The 21421-nt window shown below is 41.8% G+C and overlaps 1 protein-coding gene across 1 annotated transcript; it reads left to right on the top strand.

Annotated features, from left to right (window-relative positions):
* The first annotated feature begins 696 nt into the window (after nucleotides 1-696).
* Nucleotides 697-21036, top strand: mdfic (MyoD family inhibitor domain containing). Its single transcript, XM_022748982.1, has 5 exons — nucleotides 697-980; nucleotides 1279-1438; nucleotides 3474-3584; nucleotides 15813-16202; nucleotides 20639-21036. Exons 2-5 carry the CDS (start codon nucleotides 1345-1347, stop codon nucleotides 20887-20889), a joined length of 846 nt encoding a protein of 281 aa, XP_022604703.1. The 5' UTR covers nucleotides 697-980; nucleotides 1279-1344; the 3' UTR covers nucleotides 20890-21036.
* Nucleotides 21037-21421: the final 385 nt, after the last annotated feature.

Below are 21421 nucleotides of genomic sequence, written 5' to 3'. Positions count from 1 at the left end.
ATGTTTTTTTGAGCTGTCATAGAGGACCTATTGTTCCCAGGGTTACTAAATCATATTGCAACTTTTAAATGAACAATCGTTAGGCAGTAAAAGCCTTTAGAAACATAAGGTTTAATTGAATGACATTTTGATTGATCACTAATGACTGCTTTATTCGATGTTGCTGACTTATTCTGTATAAGTGTAAAGTGTTCAAAAACATATTATATTATGCCACTGAATAAAAAAAAATAATAAAAAAAAATCCAGCTACACTTTCACTTTTTAAAAATTCATGTGCAACTTTAACACTACTAGGTTCGTTAGTGACCTCCCTGAAAACAGGTATAGGCATTAAAAAAAAAAAAAAAAATCATAATGATCACCATGACAACGGAGCAACTCGGCCATGAGAAGTTATAAACTTCAAAGTAAGTTTCAGAGTTTTTATGTAATGTTTAAGTGCCAATGTAGGGCACACTAAATATATTTGACAGATATTTCAAAACTTTATACTAATTTTCACACATTTTAAAACACAGAAAAGTAGATTAAAAAGCTCCGGTATATTTTATTTTACTTTATTTTAAAGTTTCCCTAACTTTATTTTTGAGGAACACATGTTTAGGGAGGGCTTTGTTCACTTCTCTGCCGCCAAGGGAAGCAAAGTGAGTGAAGAGTGGCTTCACTGGCTGTAGTGCAGGAATCCGGATATGATGAAAATGTTTTAGACGCAACTATCCTCAGAAAACTACCGCCACTCAACGTCGGAGGCGTCGCGAACGTTATTATTGATATTTTTTTATACGTCAACAACCGCTGGACTAAGTAGGACTGGGACAAACTGGCTACTGAAGTTACGTTAAGTTAGGTTTGTGGACGCGAAGTTACTCTTTCACCCAGTTTCTTGTTTTTCTTCCCACCGTCCCGGGGAAAGAGTTGGAGGAAGGAAGGATGGAAATAAGTCAGATTTGAAGCAAGGGAGTTGTCATGTTTGAAAGGTAAGTTATGCTTTATAAACAATATGTCCGCTCTAGCTATAAACAGCACTTAGCAAGCGTCCGTCGCTTTTTGATAAAGAAAAGGGAGTGTGTGAACAAATGGACTGCACATGGACTCTTTCAACAAGTTTATGTAAAAAGCGAGAGAAGGGAAATTTCCACTAAGTTTTACTGGAGCTCGACGTCACTTTGTCGGTGTGTGAATAAGCAGACGACTTTCTCAAGTTGAGTAATGACCCGCACGGTGTTGCTTCGTGTCTTCAAGCCTGTGCTGATGATGAGACATTGGTTTTCACAGCGCTGAAGGCTGAGGGAAAGGGAGGAACTTCTTCTGCCGTGTGTGTCCCAAAAAGACGACTGTCTCATGTCCAAGGAGACCGTCCTTCCTCCGGATGAGCCGGCAGGGCCAGGCAAGGGCCCCCAGCAAGAGACAAATCCCCTGCTGTCAGACTCACACGGTAAGGGCACACATGACAGGCCAGACATGAATAGCATGGGAAAAACAAAATTTAATTTAGGTCACAAAAAGTGAGTCTAGGGTTCTTTGGGTGCCTGAAGAGGGTTCCCTGAGGTCCTGCAGCATGTAGTAATGTAACCAGTATTTGATTGGTAGGATAGTCAGGGAAAATTACCACCAAAGTGTAAATATGTCCAGATATGTACTGGTTCATATTTAACAACATAACTCTGCTTTCATTGGGTCTGCCACCCAAATGCTTGTGGTCCACAAACCATACAGTAAGTGTGTCTATTTAAACGCCCTGTGACATGCAAACATTTAGGAATCCCTGCTGTATGATGCACGGCTCATGTGTACATGAAGTTCTCTCTTGTGAATGTTGATGGAGTTTTTTTTTCCTCCAAGCTGCCAGTGCACTACAAATTAAAATGAGCTATAAATATCAGTGACATATTCTGTCAAGACCTCTTGTTGCTTGCCTGGTCAAACATGAGAGAAACTGTCTAAAAAGGAAATACAGAGAGTGAGTCAATGAATGCATTAACAGATTACTGGTACATATCAGCATTTATCAGTGTGCTTGGGACAATATCAGCCTTGTCTTGTTAAATTATATTCATGTGACTTTTAGTATACATCAGTATCTGTGCTCCCATGTTAAGCCTTGATAATGTTTTTGCTTTTTTCCTCAATAAAGTCTGAAGAAACGCCCTGGTGACTATTAACAGCAACCACAGCCAATTATAGTTTTTAATTAACTTTCTAGTTGCCCCTAAGATTATCACATGTAAAATAAGCTTACCCCCACACCCCCTTTTCATTTTCCTTCAAACAAGCAATGAACCGTTAACCATCCTATTTATACCAAGCATCATTATGGCACTGTCAAAAAATAGCAAAGTAGGACAAAGTAAGCAATCACTGGGGCTGCTGGATTGCGAATGGATTTTCGCTGGACCTTCAAAGGCGCTTGCAGTAAAGACTGAATTTCCCCTCTCAGGGGACTGTGGATGTACTGAGAATAGACCAATTTATTTCTAACTGTGATCACTAAATACTGCGATGCATCACAGAGTACTGCTGCTAACGCAACTGCCGTTACCATACATCAGCTCCAAGTTGAGATATGTGCCATATCTATCTAGAACTGCTGGCCGGCGGCCATCCGTTCCACTCCTCCATCCATTACTGCTCACAGACAGAGAGTGTTGTAGAACTGGAACAAACACATCAAGCTTTGGTAAACATGATTGTTAGTTTTTGCTGAATCATTCTTAGCTGTTTTTTCTTGAAGGTGACACAAAAAAGTGGCTCAAGAAAACAGTATGTTACTGAAAACTTAAAGGCTTAGAGAAACACTGGGCTATGAGCAGGCATCTGGCACCAAACCAGTGAATAAAGTCATTGTGGAAGGTTTATTTACTGAACAAAGCAGCAGTGTGCAATGAGCAAAGCGTCAGCAAGTCTTGAAGTCAAGAAGACTGAAGACATGGCTTAGAGTGGCGCAGAGAGATGAGTGAAACTGTCTCTTGTGTTTTTGCGCAGCTATCAGGCCTAGAGTTTTTGCCCACATACTTTTTCCGATTTAGATGAATGCAGCCTTTATGGCAGTAAAATGAAGCTTGGCAGGTAGAGCACACCCGGGAGCAGAGGGAGAGAAAATGAGATCCAGAGCTCTGGCAAGGCCTTTACCTGAAGCGCCCCACCATGTTGTGCAACCATTTGCCAGCGGCCTGTGTTTTTTCTGGCAAAAATAGGCAGAGTGACCTCTGCACCTCTGGCTCGTCCAGCTGTCCCTGATATTCTGTCCACTGTGGCTGACCCTGCAGTAAAAGTTTACATCTGTTTGTGGAGAAATGGCTGTAATACATGTTAATTTAGAACAGTTGCGCTCATAATAGCATAACATTAAATTAAACAACTGAGGCCCTTTCTAGTAGTAACCACGCAGCATAATATTTTGCTTCTTAACTTTGTGTGCAACAGGTTTTCCTTATTCAACCATGTTTAACATTGAATGCTTGTGACCCTAGATGCTTGTGACAGTGAATCATCAGGAAGAACACCGTCTCCCAGGAAACCAGCCACTGAAGGACAAAGTCACGTGACAGATGAGAAGCCTAATTATTGCGAGCCTGTAAGAAGTAAGTTTTAACGACCTGGGAAAGCTGTGGGCGGACAGCAGGATATCTTGGTGTTATTTTTAATGATAAACAACAATGAGCTGTTTAATTGGAGACAGTGAAAATGATTAACATATTCTGCTTGCATAGTCAGATGGTTGAGTTTAACTGTTGTAGGTGTTTAGCAATGTTTTATTTAACATTTAAATGGTTATAATTTCATCCTTTTATGAACATGCTCCAGCTGTGAAGAATACTTGTTATGATAGTTGCACAGTGTGCACACACAAGGTAGGGTCAGTTGGCCAACTAAAATATTAGCCTCAGTGTTTCCAATTATAATAGTATCAAGATAGCACCAAGGTCTCTTGGCAAGTGAGTGGTAATATGCATGCTCTCTCATTCTGCCATAATGACCAAAACTTGGCTCGCTTCTCCGTTTTTGCTTCTCCTTCCAACCCTCAGGCCTGTGTTGTGGAAGTGGGGAAATCCTGTTTGTGGTTCTGGCATTTACTGTCTTAACGCACTGATTGCATCTTAGCCACAATGTTTTTACCCCGTACCAAACATTTACCTATTGGACAAGAATTGCACCAGCTGCTAGAGGCATTTCTCTGTTAAACAGTGTCTTCAGGTATATTATTCCTACCAGTAACCAGTAACCATACTAGTAACATATGTTTTAAATCATGGTTGGCTTTTTTCCTGCATTTTATAATCAGATTTTATAACTTCGGAAGCCCATATTGTACCTCTGACTTAATCACACACTGTTTTATGCAAATGTCCTGATACAGGGAGGTCTTACAAACAATTATTAGGCATTGAACTGCTAAGTTATTAGCAGGTCTAATTAAGTCTAGATGCACTCTTGTTCAGTTAAATGACTTGATACTGAGCTACGGAGTGCAGGTCACAAAAGGAAACCGGCTAAAAGTTTTGTGTGTGTGTGAGTGTGTGTTTTATTGTTTCTAAGAAGAGTGAGATGTGTCAGCAAAGGCTAATAGCAGCTGATTGCTTCCATCCATGTAAGTGCCTCGCTGTAATAAGGATTGTGTTTGCATTTGACACAACAGTTCTTTTGTTTCTAGGTTGTTAACTTTTCCATGGCGCCTTTTCCTGCCTTTTTTTTTGTATTAAGTTTAATGACTTGCCAGTGGCTTGTTTACTAAAGCAGCGAAGAAAAGAGATTCAGATACAACAACAAAAAAAAAAAGATTTTCTGTCAAGAGGTCTTTTTAGTTTGGCAGGTATGTGGAGTATTGCACTTCTGGAGGGAGGCATGCTTTTCTTTCATCTCAGCAGATAAGCCCCTGTGACAACAGTTTTGCGTTGTAATTGAAGGCAACCCCTCCTTCACCCTGAAAAGCACCCACACACAGCCTCTCTTGCACATATGCACACACACAGACTGTCTGCTACGGGAATTGAAGAGGGAGGGAGTTGTGCTATTTCTCTTAAAATAGTCATGTCAAATAAAGATGAAACCCCAAATTTGTGCTGTGATAATCTTTGTAAAAATTTTATGTACCTATTTCTGTTTGTGGTTAAATCAAAGTTGGAAATCCTTACATTTAGTGCAGCTCAAGTTAACCTTTTTGTTACATAGACCGTAGCGATCTCACTGTGATTTTGTTTGTTAAGGTGGCCAATCAGAGTGCTCCCTAGCAGGGATAATTGAGAGTCCTCTTCAACACAGAAACAGGAAATCAATAAGAAATCATCTGCTCGCCTACATCCTGGCTCTCGCTGTTTTTTCCCTGCGCTGTCCGACTTAAAGCTTGTGTACAGTATGTGGATGGTTACTTTTCACAACAAGAGGAAGCCTATTGTAATGTTGTAATAACAACACAGATCCTATTTCATTTATGATAACATTGTTTTGACAAGTTGTCTTTTTAACGAGTGGGTCCTCTTTAAAACAGGAAAGTAAACATGGCAGTGGTTTCATAGTAATTTAAAACTGTTCTTCGTGCAGCACAGCATGCATTTGCATGAGAGTGCAGCAAACAGTGTACAAGAGTAACTTAATCTTGCCACACAGTTGCAGAAATTAATCATTAGACGTGTGACCTAAAAAGCTGAAATTGTTGTTTCAGAAATCCACATAGTTGGTAAAAAAGCTAACGTGTTGTTGCTCAGGGGATTGCCAACCACTGTGGCTTGTTATAGAAAAAGAAGTACAATTCTGCCCCTCCTCTAAGGCCTTTGTCAATGAACGGTTCCTCTGTGGCTCCGCCATCCTGGGGGAGGAGGGAGAATCTTGTGGGAGAGACAGACATTCCTCAAGAGACTGTTCTGGGTTTTCAAGCAGCTGATATCTCCTGCAAACAGGGCCTTAGCTTCCCAGTCCCTGCCAAGAAATAAATTGCTACCACCCAGGACCAGTTTTAGGAGTTTAATCGTCACATTATTCACCGGATTGTCAAATACTTTTTTTTTTTTTTAAATGCTTCTGTGGTTGATAAAGATGACCTTACTAGCTTCCCAAAGAACAGGTCTGTTTTTTTATCTCAGGGAAATTCTGTAGTGAAAAAGGAAGGTCAAATAACATGACTCTCTTTTTTTAAAGGAAGACATTAGTCTGACCTTTGTGTGAATCCCTGATTGGGCTCTTTAGTGGCACACCTTCAAGGTTATTACCTGTGTGCAGAACTGACCTTTCAGAAGTGAATTTGTGACCCCTAATAAATGCAGTAAAAGGGATTGTTTAATGGGAAAGTGTCTCATACTTACACCTGTCTTGCAAGAACATTCCTTGACAGTGCAACAATTAATATTCATATACAAAACTATAAAGTGTTATGATAGCAGACAGTTGGCGGAGTTAGACTAAGATAAAACAAAGGGCAAGTGCCTCTTCATCATCATTTTCATCATCAGCACTGAAATATTTTTGCTTCCCAAGTGTTGAATCAACATTCTCAGACTGTCACACTTTGCCTCATGTATATTCCAAAGTTACTTAAGTACTTTGAGACTTTTTAACCCAGAATGTTTTTTTTCAGCTATAGGAACTGCATGGTGATTGTTGTTATGCAAAATTCATATCTTTATTGTAATCCTCAGAGCCCTGTCTCTGCAGAAATAATGTGTCTAAAGCATAGACCTATTATAAACTGAACCGTAATTTTCAAGTGATTACTTACCAGTGGGTCATGGAATCAAAAACTGTATAAATAGGGTGAAATGCTAGTGTAGGGGTTGATTAAAATGGCCATTGTAATTCTACCTCTGTTGTAATTATTTTCTCATTGTCTTGGTGCAGATAGATTTCATATGGGAAATTTCAAGTGTGTTAATTAGCATATTTTACCCGAAGTGCCCGAGCCTATTCACTGTTAATTTTTTTTTTGAAGATATTCAAAATACTTGAGCCAAATGATTAGATATGCATACCTCAATTCATGGACTGAAGTCTTTTAAGTGCTTATGTTAGATACAAGGCAACATATATGGATTTTGATTGTGGAGGAAGATTGTGGATTTTTTTCTTCATTGCTAAGAATTTGGATATTCAGAGTCGTTTTAACACCGATTGACCTTTGTGTCTAAATGGTTCTTGTGCAGCACATATCTGCAGTAGTGGAAAATAGTCAGATCTTTTACATCAATGAAAGTAGGTTACCGCATAGTAATACTGAAGAAAAGTCCTTAAAATGAAAGTAAAAGTACAGATGACAGAAGGATGCAATAGTTAAATTTTGTAATTAGGTTAGGTGATGCAACTTTTGTTAGTTGCAATCTAATCTAATACAAGTCTGTTGTGTTTTTTATTTAGAATCTAAATCTGCAAAGTAAGTAGTAACAAAGCAATCAGATTACACAGTGGAATGAAAGAATAATGTTTTAAATTCATCGAGGTAGATGTGTAAAGTGACATAAAAATAGAAATGAAGTTAAGTTGAAGTACCTCAAACTGCACAGTACTTCCCTAACGGCACATCTGTATAGTAGAATTGTAGCATTTTTATGATGTACAGGATGCATACACAGTTGAAACCCAGTCACCATTATCTTTATATTGCCTGTCTGTTTAGCGCAGGTGAAGTAGGTGGACAGCTCTGCTCATGTTTATTGTCTCCCGGACCTGTGCCACACAAGTCAGTGTCAGTGCTGTTTCGCAGGCCACTCACAGAGAGAAGAGAGAGAAAAAAAATCAGCTAGTTCAAATGAGAGCAGCGCAGGGGGGATTACTTGGCCTCTAACAGGGTTTTGGCTCCAACATTAAGGTTAAAACCCTTTTCTATTACTGAGATCTCTGCTGATGTTGCCCCCACCAGCCCTGACCCCCTCGAGCTTCCAGCTCCTTGCCCCCTTCATGTTTGCAGGTTCAGTGCCTCTCTGCGAGGTCATTCTGTCAGGCCCCCTGATCAGTGGAGGGTGACCGGGGACCAGGGGATGGCTCCCGTCCAGACACACAGACAGCCACAGCAGACACAGGCCCTGATGAGTGCAATACACCCCACCCCCCCACCCCTTTCAGGCTAGAGCTAAAATCGATGCAGGCGTCTCTGTGTTTAAAAAGCCACTCAGAGGCAGACGAGCAACTCTGTCTCAAAGGCTGATCTCTCAGCTTAAGGTCTTGATTGGCATCCCAAAGATGTGAGGCACTGACCCACAGCTGTCCCATTAGTAGAGGGTTAATGTTGAGATTGATACTGAGCAAATAAAGGAACTAGGTATGTGGGTATTTTGATAGACTGCCTATCCCCTCTCTGACCCAGAGACAGACCTCAGCTGTATTTTTTCTTTTAGGGAGTGGTAGCGCTACTGCCAGATCATCATCCCTGACTCCAATAGTGTCTTTGTCCACAGTGGCTGTTTATTTGGTGTGTGTGGTTGTCCCAGTGTCTGCCTTTATGCATGTGTATGCCTTTGAGTATATGGGCACAAGGATGAATGTGCGCATGTGCAAGTCTGCGCGCCTGCCGTTGAATTTCAAACGAATGAGTTTCCTGTGGAACTTCTACTTCAGCGAAGAGATTTTGAAGCCGGTGGAATATTTGAGTCATCGATGTAACTGAAACTGAAAATACCCCCGTTCCCCTCCCTCCCTCCCCCCTCTCACCCTCCCGTTCACTCCTGCTCTGTTGCTCAGTTTTTGTTTTTGAGTCGTCAGCGAGGAGAGGGTGGAGCACGTTTTTGGAGTATGGAGCCTGGCAGCTCCCTCAGGCCTGCTCTGAGTCACGTCATAATTGATCTTTCTAGAAATTGTGGTAGCTAGCCGTGTAAAGCCTAAATCTGTGCAAGATGTGCAGCTTTTAAAAGATACTGCAGTCGAGCATTCGGCTGTCTTTATACTACACTCTTTCTCCCCTCTTGGATGGTGAGAAACAGATGAGGGAGAATGAAAGGCGTTTGACAAAGCTTAATGCAGACACAGGCTCGTACAAATTCATCTCAGAAATGAGGAGAGGAAGAGAATAACGCACCATTTAGTGTCTCTCACAGCTGCCAGGTTGTAAGGCTCCTTGATGTCTTGTGTTCTGCTACATTAGTAGCACTCAAATTAGCACCGTGCCAAATTCCACACAACACTGCAGAGACCAGAGACCTCTGTGGCCGGAACTTGGCCGTGAGGGGGTGGGCTGAGTGTGAATGACTTCCCCTCAACATGATTCATGTAAGAGAAAATGGCATCTCATTGGGAGTTTCAATGATTTAGATAGCAGTCAGACATATTAATCTGGGAAAATGTTCCGTTTTGAAATCAAAGGATAATTGATCACCCCCCTCCTCCACCACCTGCCCTCCCTTTCCCATCACACACACACACGTGCGCGCGTGCGCACACACACACACACACACACTCACACACACACACACACACTCACACACACACACACACACTCACACACACACACACACACTCACACACACACACACACACACACACACACGTGCACACACCTTAACCAGCCTTATGCACCAAGTATGCTGAGAGGTTCATGTCGTCAAATCAAGCTCTTGTCTTTCAAGTTGCCTTTGCTACTGTAAAATGTAATTAAACAGAACAAGGTCCGAAGGGGGTTATTTTTTCCACTCAATCAGCAGCGAAATTTGAAATTAGGAAACCCCTGACACTCTGCTTCTCTCTTGGTTGGGTGAATGTGGTAGCAGCGGTGGTGAGGGAGGATTGGAAATAATATTAAGCGCTGTCTTCAAGTGTCACTTCCCCTTCAGCAGGGTGGAGGAGCCAAATTTGAATGACTGTCAGAATGAATTAAAACAGGTTGGGAAATAAGTATGTCACCACTGACTGTCCTGGAATGGGATAGAAAAACAGACAAAAATGTGATGTTTCCTGCTTAACTGAGATGCTACACAATATGATCAGCCTTGACAGGTGAAGACAGCTAATAGAGTTCTGTTACAGGCTACCATAACACACCCACACACACATACAGAGCATGTCACTTTTGCTGATGAAGATCCAATATCAGAGCAAGTAATTTAGCTATCCTCAGCGGTCATCATCATCTGCGCAGCCATCATCATCATTTTATCTTGGATAAATACAAAACATCATAGGTGTGTGTTAACTGACAGGACCAGGATTGCAGTATGATGTCCAGAGTCACATATTTTTCATATCTATTGGAACAAGTGACATTCCTGTTAGCCTGTGTCAGGTCGCTATCCACTCTGTGTCAACGCTCAAGACAAGGCTACTGACTTGGCATGGCACCCACATCTTTACATTACAGGAGTAATTTTCTAATCACATGCTAGTTCTTGGTTGTCAGTTGACATCGTTAATTTGCCTTATTTCACACTGCTGATATCTGCATTATATTGATACTAATCACAGTTAGTTTTTTTTTTTGTCATTGTGATGGGACACTTAAATGATGATCTTCAAGTCTGTTCCTTCCAACGCGTCCTTCCAGACAATAAAGAAAGTCCTTGTCCAAGAGTTTGGAAGGTCAAACGGTAAACGAGGCTTTGATACACCCAAGGAAAATTTCAATCGGAGCCCTTTGTAATAACATTCATTGTACTATTTTCTTCTTTCTCTGTGTCCCCCTCGCTCTGTCTGCAGTATAATTCCCCTGGTTTTGCGTCTATAAATATGGACAGGGAAGATGTATAATTTCTAATGAGAAAATATATCCCTTTGGATTGAAAGGCAGGAGCTGTTCCACGTGCTGCTGTTTGTTAGGAGGAGAGATGATACCTCAGGCTGTTTTGGCAGAGAGAGGAGGGGGTGGCGGCGGTGGTGGTAAGACGAGTCTGGCTAGGTCATTGCACATTTACAAATTAGCATTTCAATCATGCAGGTACATGGCCAGCCGAGCAGAAAATATACATGTTTTTCTAATTCAAGGCACAAAAAGATAAACAAAACACTGTCCATGTTAGAAGAATTAGCATTTCAGAGCTAACTGAAACTGAACTGCTATGTATTCTACACATTTCTGTTTGGGACTCATACCTAAAAATAAAGGTGTCTCTTCCGCTCTCATATTCCATTCAGTGTTAACTCGCAAACTCGTAGCATTGTGTAATAACGGCTATTAGGAGATGAATACAAGATCTGGGTTGTGGTGTTTATTTGGCTGACATGATGTGACATTTGAATAACTGTATGCTCTCTATGATGGGCATTCTAATAAGCCAAGGCAAACACCTTTCGTCTCCTTCTCCCTCTTTCTCTCTCTCTCGGGCATTAATATTAAAAAGGACTGAGCTTTAGAAACACAGAGCTTGTGTGGTTGTTCAATCCGCTCCCTGCTTTACCTGCGACTCTGGGCGTAGTGGTGTGCAAATGAGAATCTCCTCACTGCCCTGTTTGACCTCTGTGTTATATTTTCATGTTCTCAACTATTTTAGAATTCTTGTTTATACAGCTCTGTTTCAGTTGACATGCATACATGCATATTCCTTCCTGGTAGGTCTGCTCTGTGCGTGCGTGCGTGCGTGCGCGTGTGTGTGTGTGTGTGTGTGTGTGTGTGTGTGTGTGTGTGTGTGTGTGTGAGAGAGCTCCAGTAGGCTTGTGACACATATATGTATACTCCTCCTCTTCTTTCTTCTGTCTTTTGGGTGCAATTTCCAGCTCCCTCCTGTAGGACCTATTTTCTGTGACAAAAACGGAGGTGTTTATATACTCAGTTTTACATACAGAGCGATCCCCCACACAGCTCTGGCACAGCTCCAGCGCTCTCCAGGCACTCCGGTGCTTGGTCCCTGTGTGGCGCAGCCACTGAAGACTCAGTGACAAATGGCAATTATATTTGTGTGTTCTTCATGAATCCATCAAACACTGGCCTTTTAAAAATGCTCCCCAGATATTTGAGGCTGTCAGCTACTAGTAGCTGGGACCAAATTGGGATGCTGCTTAGACAGTCAAGAACTACTCACCCCCTAGTTTCCCCTGTGATGTGTGTGACAGCGTGTGTAGGGGAATACCATGTTTTATTCAACTACAAATGTACACTCTCAACAGTTGTTGATATGCTAGAAATAGGGCGGTTACAAGTCCAATTTGAAGTGTGTGTGTGTGTGTGTGTGTGTGTGTGTGTGCGTGTGTGTGTGTGTGTGTGTGTGTGTGTGTGTGTGTGTGTGTGTATGTATGTAATATGTGTGTATGTGTGCGTCCAGTTGATCCTCCAAAACATGGTGTTTTAATGCAACCTGTCAGGCTGTGTGCATTCGGTTATTTCAGGACATGTACCCATCTCTACAAGCTTGTGGCAACCACACAACTCTTATGATTTGAATATTTGCTGGGAGTTGTTCATACTAAATGTTGATGCTAGTTGTGTTATAGGAACAACGCAGTAGCAGCGTGCCTCTGCTCCGTCAGGATTTATTAACAGGGCCAGCTCATAATCTCATAAATCACTTGTATCCTCAGATGTGGAAACAAACTTTATGTTCAAAAACTTCATCACTGCATTATCTTATCTTGAGGTTATGAAGTCTAGTCTTGTGTACTTGTGTACCCATATTAAAAGCTCATAGAGGTTTTGTGCACACTTCTAAAATGTCTATTATATAGTAAAATTCACAGTGATTCATTTGGATTGACTTATATAATGCAAAATGCACAATGTTTGATACATTTCAAAGTGGACTTGACAAATGCCAGCTTTTTCCTAAATCTATATTGTATGCAGTTTTACAGCACACATTGAACAACCAGATGATCCTCATGAGGTACTCAGAACAAATGCTATACATTTCTCTTTCATTGCACTGCATGTACAATGAAAGTTTCCCCAACTTACCACCCTAGCACAATTCCAACAGGACTTACTGTATTTCTGCTTTTTCTCATTATGTCTTCATTTGTCTCTTGGTGGCTGTACAAGTCTGTCATTGCCATCCTTGACAGTATCATCATTATCATGATCAATGATTATGAATATTTTTCCACCGTGTCCATTCATCTTAGTCACTGTGTTCATCAGGATAAAAATAAAGACTGTGAATGTGTAAAGACGATCCAAGAACCTGCCACCGAAGCGCGCCGCTCTTCGGACTTGAACCACTCTTTAGGGCTTTGCAGCGTGTCAGAAACCTGAGTTGCTGCTTATGTACTCTGGGTTTTACGTGGTGGTTCCTTAATAACTATTTGTACTTTGGTAAATTGAAGGTTTGACTTCCTCAAAAGGAAAGGTAATTATGCCTCCGAGTCTACTTTGGCCTATTTGTGCATGAACATGTGTCTGTGTGTGAGTCCATGTGGCGAGATCCCTTAACCTAAATGGGAATAACGACTATTATTACGCAAGACACTGTGGGTGATTGATTTGTTAAGGAACTCTTATTCTCTACACAGGAATTTGCTGTGTTGTACTGACTTGGAGAAACAGGTGAATTATTATTATTGTGCGGTGTTAGCTGCGAATTGTGCAATGTTTGTGTGTGTATGTGGTCTTTGCCAATGAGTTTGTATCATGAGCTGTAGAGAGGGATTTCCCTTGTCATCCCCATTAAAGTCAGCCAGTGCTTTTTGTGTTCGCACATCAAAGTATGAGGCTACATCTGATGAAGAAAATAATGTAAATAAAAAAGAAATTGTTGGAATGATGATTGGATTGGAAACAATTGATTTAATCCTTGATTTAAATCTTTCTCAGTGTAAATCTAAAGACAGCAATCCAACCATCTTCATGACAAAACTAAAAGAATAAATCACAGCCAAATGACGAGCTACTTTTTATTATCTGGTTTGTGAGTCTTGTTGATGAAAACATTTTGCTAGGGTGTGACTCAAATTAACTGACTCCAGATGAGTATAATGCACTAAGATTTCAAAGATTAGTAATTCATTTAGAAATTCAAACGTCTTCCTGGTAAATCAAAAGTTTGCCTTGGCCACCCGAGTACATACCACTGTGTTAATGTGTAGGAAACCCTAAGTGTGTGTTTTCCATGGTTTCTTTTTCATATTGGTTGGCACAGCTTAAGAAAAAAATAAGCGCTGGAGAAAAAAAAGAGGTGAAAAACATGCACAGTTGCAGCTGTCAGGGGTAAAACTGAAGAACAACAACAGATGTAGCCTACTCTGAGTCTCCTTGTTAGCAAGCTTTAGTCTCTCCTCACATTGTCATGGGCAGGCTGCAAGGCTTTTGTCTTTTGGAGAAGAAAATCCATCAACCTGGTCTTAAATCACTGCATAATGAATTCTATCGTGTGCTACCCAGTTGTCTAATTCAAATTGCATGGAATCCTGATCCCTAAAGTCTATATTTGTTTATCAGAGCAGCATGCAGAACCCTGAATGAGGAGAAGGCAAAACCCAGTGTGTGTATTTAATTGCTTTGTTTTACATCCACATTCACGTCCGGCCTCTCCCAGAGTGATGTGTTGTTAAAAAGCGCGAGGCCCGATTCCCACACTCTCGCCCTCTCTTGTTAACCGTAATTGCACTTGTTGGTGAGCTGACAGAAAGAAAATAGAGATGGAAAGAAATTACCAGCATCATATTAAGTTCTATGTTTGCATCTACTTTGGAAAATTTGTTGATTTTTGGACAGCTGGAAAACACTTAAACAAGCCAGCTAGCACTATACATCTGGTAAATAAGGCAGAATTCAGAGTTTGGTAGTGAAGATACTATATATTCAATGTATATGAAGGAAGTATAGTATAGAAAAAAATGAATAAGTATGGTTCACACAGACAAACTTAAAAAGAGATGAATAATTCACAAAATCTCAAGTTAACCATGCACTGGCGGCGTGTGCACATGCACAGTGGCTCTGATGTGGAGGGAAGGTAATGTAGGAGTAACTCCCAGTAGAGCTGAATGTGCAGGTGTTCCTCAGTAAAATGCCACCTCCTTTGCTCACTCACATCCTTCGCCTTCTTTCTTATCAGACAGGTCGCTGTCTCCTGACTTTCTGTGGCTGTCACACATACACTTAGTAAGACTAGTTGAGGCCATCTCTGAGCTTTCAGAGGAAAGGAGATCATTACTGTTGCAGACAGCAGCTATTTTGTATATGCACAGTATCACAGGCTCTCTTTCTCTTTTTTCTGTATTAATCTCTCTTTCTCTCACACTGTCTTAACTCACCTGGGTACTGCTCCCACAAATGTCTTTCTGCCTACAGCAGTGGCTTTTGTGAACCTGTCACATATAAGGTTCCTGTATCTCTCCGTTTCTCTCTGTCACTCCGGGTTGAAATGTTTGCCATATGATCGATATTATCATGTTAGGAAATGGTGGCAAGATTTGCTGAGAGTGATTTCGCTGAGAAAGGTGTCTCCATCCGTGTTCGGTTTGTAAGAACTGAATATCACAAGCTACTGTGACTTTTTATGTGAATAAATGATATGAAGTGTAAGGTGCAGAGAGTGCAGATAAAGTTCTCTTTCAGTTAAAATAAAGTTACAGCGTTTAGCTGCGTATGGGTGAAAGGAATCCGCAACTCTTTGTCTTCCTTAAAAAATAGACACCATAAATGCTAAGTAAGTTATTAAGGTAAACCACTAGTTCCTTTTGTTGATCTTGTATCTTAGTGTTTGGTAGTGTTTTGTCTACATTCACATCAGAAAGATTATATATAATATAGATATATATATAAGTAATCTTCTGTGATTGTTCAATATTCAGTTTTATTTGTTTTGTATTTAGACTTGCAGGTGTTTCAGCTGAATAAATGCACAACAGATGAAATACTCCAGGGAAATTTAATGATTTAAATACTAATTTAAGTCATTGCACAAAATCCACACACCCAACTTTTTATAGGAGTAAAACAGATATCCTTTCTTCTTCATGTTTCCCTCCAGCTCAACCTCAGTCTGAGCCTCAGCCAGTGTCCTCGGAGCCTGTCGAGGGAGACGCTGCCAAGGACAAAAATGGCTTTCGCCACAACAGCACTGGCACGCCCGCGCTGAGTAATGGCAGTGGAATCCACCCTGGCATCGGCGGGGCTGGGGCCACGCGCATATGCACTTGCGGTGCCAACATCAGCAACACGGGCGTCATGGGTGGGTCAGGCCCTGGCACAAGAGTAGTGGCGACTGCGCCGACTACAGAGCAGCCCAGGAAGCAGCCATCCACACCTGTGTCGCAGAGGATGCAGAGGAAACTGAGGTCCAGCTTGTCGGTCAACAGTGACAGCAGCAGACGCAGCAAAGGCAGTTCTACTGGGTCACAGAAAGCTCCTTTACCAGAGGGTGAGTATCCACACACCAGTTCTGATGGACAGCAAGTAAAGAGAGCAAAAAGCTACACACACACTGACAACTGATCCTCATACTAACGTTTCTAACATTTGTTTGCTTGCATCCTTCTCTTTCTGCATCCCTCCTTGTGTTGGTCATGAATTCATTTCATTTGTAGTTGGGATATCTCTGGAACTGAGGTCAGTCAGGGCATTATTCTGTTGTGTATTGCTTCAGATACATCCACATTCATAAACACACTCCAGTCATCATAAAAAAAAACATAAATTGGTAGTTTTAAATTGTTAAAAAAGTTAAATTAATCTAATCTAATAAAATACTGTGCAGCAAAACCACCTGATCCCTAACCTGCAGTCACACAGTGAAATGAGAACGCCATCAAATCATCACCATCAAAGTGGTTTTTGTGTTTAAGAAGCTGTTCTTGGGAGGCCTCCTGAAATAATACCTTATGAGTTATTGATAATAAATTCTTACCTTCTCTCACCTTTTAATGATGGGAGTGCATGACCTCTCATATTTATCACTCCTGCCAAGCAAATGACATCTTATCCCGCTCCTGTGGTTTTTATTTTCTTTAACAACAAGTCAGAGAGTCCGTTTGCCATGCAGGGAAGCCGTCACTTTGTCAGGTGCAAGGCTGAGGTGAGTCCAGTAATGAAGGCGGTTGGCTGGTCCTTTTCCATTGGGGAGATAGGTGTGACCGTCTAACGAGGCCTGAGAGCACGGGGTGCCTATTAAAAGTCGTGACCAGCCTTCTTCAGGCCCCTCACGGCCCCTCACACCTCTCTGGGCCCTTTCTGGTTCTCCCTACATCCCGTCAGCACCACCCTGGCCCTCATTAACAGGGCCTTGTTGCATTTCTCCTCCAACTACTGTACTCGCTGTGCATGTGTTTGCGGACATGCATGTGTTCTCTATCCTTTCATGCCCCATACAATATTATTGTGCAGGCATATTTCTTTAAAGTAGAGTGGCTATTCTTATGTATTCATCCAACCCAAGGCCTTTGCTGCATGACTCACAATGGTCAGAAAAGTTGCCGGTCAGATCTTTGATAATGCTGTACTTGAAATACACATCAGATCGAGTTACAGGCGAACAAAACAAGAAGGCGCACGTACTGTACACATCCGCAAAACTTCACAAGTAAAGGTGGGTTGCATCCACTAGAGATATCCCAGACACCTTATGTTTTCAACATCTTAATTGGTAAAGAACAGAAGCGAGAGGATGAAAAAAAACAAAAAACAACAGCAGCTCAACAAGTCTGTCTCATTATGGCCTTTGTGTTGCTTATTTGCAGACACGAGAGCTCTCAGAATCAATATGTTCGCTCTCAACTATTTATTTCCCCCAGGAAAACAGCCAAGCTGTTGTGTTTGAATGTTTACACGGATTAACATAATCTGTTTGCCTGTGAAATTAGCCTCCTAAACAGCCCCCTGAACACAGGAAATAAAAGGCGTAAGCTAGCATGAACTAGCTCTGGGGATTCTGCTGCTCCCTGTGTTTCTTGGCACATGCCGTTGGCACAGAAGCCAATCTGTGATAACGCCACAGCTTCTGAGGAGTCATTTACCACAACGCTTTTGTTTAGCGGGGTGGGTTGTCTCAACTCTTGTCATCCAGTTTGTGTCTCTGTTAATTTGTGTGTAATCAGTTAAGGTCTCCAAGCTGCTTTAGCCTCATTTAGAGACTTAGGGCCAAGGCTGCGAGCGCAGACTTTTGCTACGCTGTAAACCTAGATGTGTTTGTGTGTGTTGTGTAAGCTCTACTTTTCCCTCAGTCATATATTATAAACAGACCTGCTTTAAAGTACATGTGGTGGACCTCCGCTGTCCAACCCACATCCTCTGCCCTCTTTACCCATGTGTGCACTCCCTTGGCCACCAAGGCTTTGTCTGATCAATCTCTCTCTCTTTATCTTTGTCTGCCTAGCTATCTTGCCCTCTCTCTCCCTCTTTGTGAGTTTGAATGTTTTGCACAGCTTGCTGCTCCGAGGCCCATCCAGCTTGTTTTGTGTCATGCCGCTCCCCTTTTTTGATGTTAGCTTTCCAGATGTCTCAAACTATTTCCTCAGAGGCGCCGGACGCTGTTTTTGGCCCTGCAAACTCTGGGCTTCATCGCAGCTCGCTGACATTAAACAGGAGCAGTGTCAGTGTGTGCTGTTCTGTCTGTCTGTTGGTTGATTTCACTCTGTGTCTGTCTGCCTTTCTGTCCTTCTGTCTGTCTCTCTCTGTTTTCATGGAGATGTGCCTTGCGTCCAGCTCTCTTGTGTACAGTATACGACACCCCCCCCCCCCCCCCCCCCTCTTGCTGGCTTCTCTAAGATCCAGACTAATCGCTGGTGTTGAATTATACATCCAAGTGAATAGCTGAGATGGCCGGCCGCTGCCTAATGCCTATGTACTGTGTTTATATCGTATTCACCGTCTGCTGTTACAGTCTGAACGCTGGCATGGCTTTACCCTCTGGGTCCTTCAAAGTTTGTTAGGCTGAACTTTGAGGTTTTGTGCATGCTGCTGAGACTGGGCAGTGTTTATTGCTCTCATTGGCATTTTGCTGCACTCAGATGACAGTACACTACAGTCAATGCCAGTATACAATGTGGTACGAGTTTTGTTTTTCTAGCATGAAACAAATCCACAATCTGGCTAACAGCAATTTACTGCATGTCCGCACCAGATGTTCAATAGTGATGGATTTATTCTCATGCATCTCCCATCACTGCCAGTGTTATGGTCTCAGATAAGTATAATAAGATGCATTCAAACTTCAGGCACCCTCACAGACACACAGGCACGTAGACACGCTTGCTCGTTTCATGTTCCCTTCTCTATCTTGTTTGTATCGCAGTCAGCTAATGCTTCTGGTCAGCTCTGCAGCCCTGAGCACCGCAAAAATAGGAAAAAAATCCCCTCCACTTTGATTAATCAAACATGAGCATCCAGCGGTCCTCAGCTTGCCTTCCCATGCCGTCCTCCACACTCTCCTCCTTTCGCTTTCCCTCTAACCCAATCAGTAACAGCCCCTTCTGACAGCTCAAGATGGCCTGATGAAAGTTATGCAAATGTGCCCTGTTTGTAATGCTATTTTTCTGCATCCATCCACATCATGTCTTTTTAACACTCCAAAGCAGTGGCGCTGTGCTGGCCTCGGTTCAAAAAGGAGACAGCTGCAAGGGGTGTATGCCAGGCGCACTCAGCGAATGATACTTAGTATGATTTAGTGACTTGGATACAACTACAGAAGTTCTAGTGTAGAGCAGCTGGATTAATGAAATCATAAATTGTGAGCATTTAACTCTTATTTGGGTATCTGTGAGGTCTGAATAAACAATCATTGTTCTGTATTTAATCTCACCTTTTGCACTTATCGCTTCAGTGCTTTGTGCTTTATTTTATCCTGCAACACAATGAATAGTTTTATTCCAAATTATATTTTTTGCTGTTTGGAAAAAGTTACTTCACCTGTTCTGACTGACAAGTTTAGGTCAAGTTAAGTTGTTTTTTTTTTTAAAGGAGAATGGGTAAATTAAGCCTTTGATTTGATTTGATTTAATTAATGAATATAATGCCTATATTGAATTAGATTGTTTTGATGATGTTTTCTGGCTAGAGTTGAAATATTTGGGGGTTAAACTCTTCTGTACCGTCACTAACATACTGTGTCAGTGGAAGATTCTACGTAAAACTTTACATTTTTCTTATTTCATTACCTATTCAAACCAGCTTAGTAGCATTTTAATGAAATATGTAACTAATTCAGCCATTCAGAAACAGATTTGTGATGGTTAATGGGCACATTGGTAATTTAAAGGGGAACTCTTTATTGCCGTGAAACAACAGGCTGAAACTTGCCACCAGCCACATAAAGTGAAGAGGTTAAATGTTAATCAGAGGTGTGAGCATTGCCAGCATTAATCCACCTATTTGCCAGGGAGAGACTCTTGGACTTTGCTAATCATCTTTGTGTGATCAACCCAGCAGTTTGCATGATAATGCCACAATTATTTAACAGTCCGTTAATCAAAACTGCAGGAGAGGAATTCATTTCTTTGAATTTCTCTTGTTTCCTTTGTCCCCCCTGCCTAGTTAGCCCTCACCCTTCTGCCACATACCTACTCTATTGTACCTGTCAGCCTGCCATGCATGTATCCTCACTCACTCACTCACTCACTCACTCACTCACTCACTCACTCACTCACTCACTCACTCACTCACTCTGCACTGTTTTTAACAAGCACTAATTCTAGTGAGTATAAAACTTAAAATATTCACATGTAACGAAATTAATTTACAGACACATGCAGATTTGTGTTTTTCTTGTTTTGTGTTTTTGTTCTCTTTGATTGATTTTTATTTCATTCACATATTTATGTCACTTCACAACTTATCACCCTGGCTGCTCTGACATGGACCCAGACTGCTGCGTCCACTGCATCTTGGCCTGCCTGTTCTGTGAGTTCCTTACGCTTTGCAACATGGTGGTGGCGCAGGCCTCGTGTGGCGCATGCACGTCAGAGGCGTGCTGCTGCTGCTGCTGCACCGACGACCTGGGCGATGACTGCAACTGCCCCTGTGACATGGACTGTGGCATCATGGATGCCTGCTGCGAGTCCTCAGACTGCCTGGAGATCTGTATGGAGTGCTGCGGCATCTGCTTCCCTACATAGGGAGGCCTGTACTGGTGAGGACCAGGGTGTCTCTGAGGGGGATAACTGGACCCCACAAGAGAATCTAGAAGGACACTGCTGCTGCTGTCACTTAAAATATAGCAGCAGACAGAGGGAACAAGTGTGTGTGGGTGTGTGTATGTGTGTGTGATGTTCAGTATGTGTGTTTGTGGATGTCCTTTTCTTGTGATGTGTGATGACTGTTCAGTGTGTGTGATAGTATGGTGCGGTTGAGTAAAGCATGCTTTGAACGATGTATTTTGACACTGGGCTTCTCCATCAAAATCAGCTCAGCAGGGGCTACAGTAACTCCAGATATATGAACATGTCAGTTAAATCTTTAGTTTATAGTAAGTCATCTCTGTTAAGTATTCTATCCTTTGCGAAAAAAAAATATTATCACAGACTGCCTTAAAAGATTTTATTGTTACATCAGGAATGCTGAGTAATTGTATCTTATCTTGCCTTTTTTTTTTTTTTTTTTGTCATTTTGGTGACGGACATGTTGCGTACACTAAACAAAATGATAACA

Source organism: Seriola dumerili, unplaced genomic scaffold, assembly GCF_002260705.1.
Source record: "Seriola dumerili isolate Sdu_G_001 unplaced genomic scaffold, Sdu_1.0 BDQW01000138.1, whole genome shotgun sequence".
In the NCBI taxonomy this organism is placed as follows: domain Eukaryota; kingdom Metazoa; phylum Chordata; class Actinopteri; order Carangiformes; family Carangidae; genus Seriola; species Seriola dumerili.
This window is presented reverse-complemented; position numbering and strand designations above follow the sequence as displayed.

What these genes read in the sequence shown, in the direction of transcription:
- mdfic (XM_022748982.1), top strand. Translation starts at nt 1,345, where the DNA reads ATGTCCAAGGAGACCGTCCTTCCTCCGGATGAGCCGGCAGGGCCAGGC. An exon ending in CCTGCTGTCAGACTCACACG is followed by an intron (nt 1,439 to 3,473) that starts GTAAGGGCACAC and finishes TTGTGACCCTAG; the next exon opens with ATGCTTGTGACAGTGAATCA. An exon ending in TTATTGCGAGCCTGTAAGAA is followed by an intron (nt 3,585 to 15,812) that starts GTAAGTTTTAAC and finishes GTTTCCCTCCAG; the next exon opens with CTCAACCTCAGTCTGAGCCT.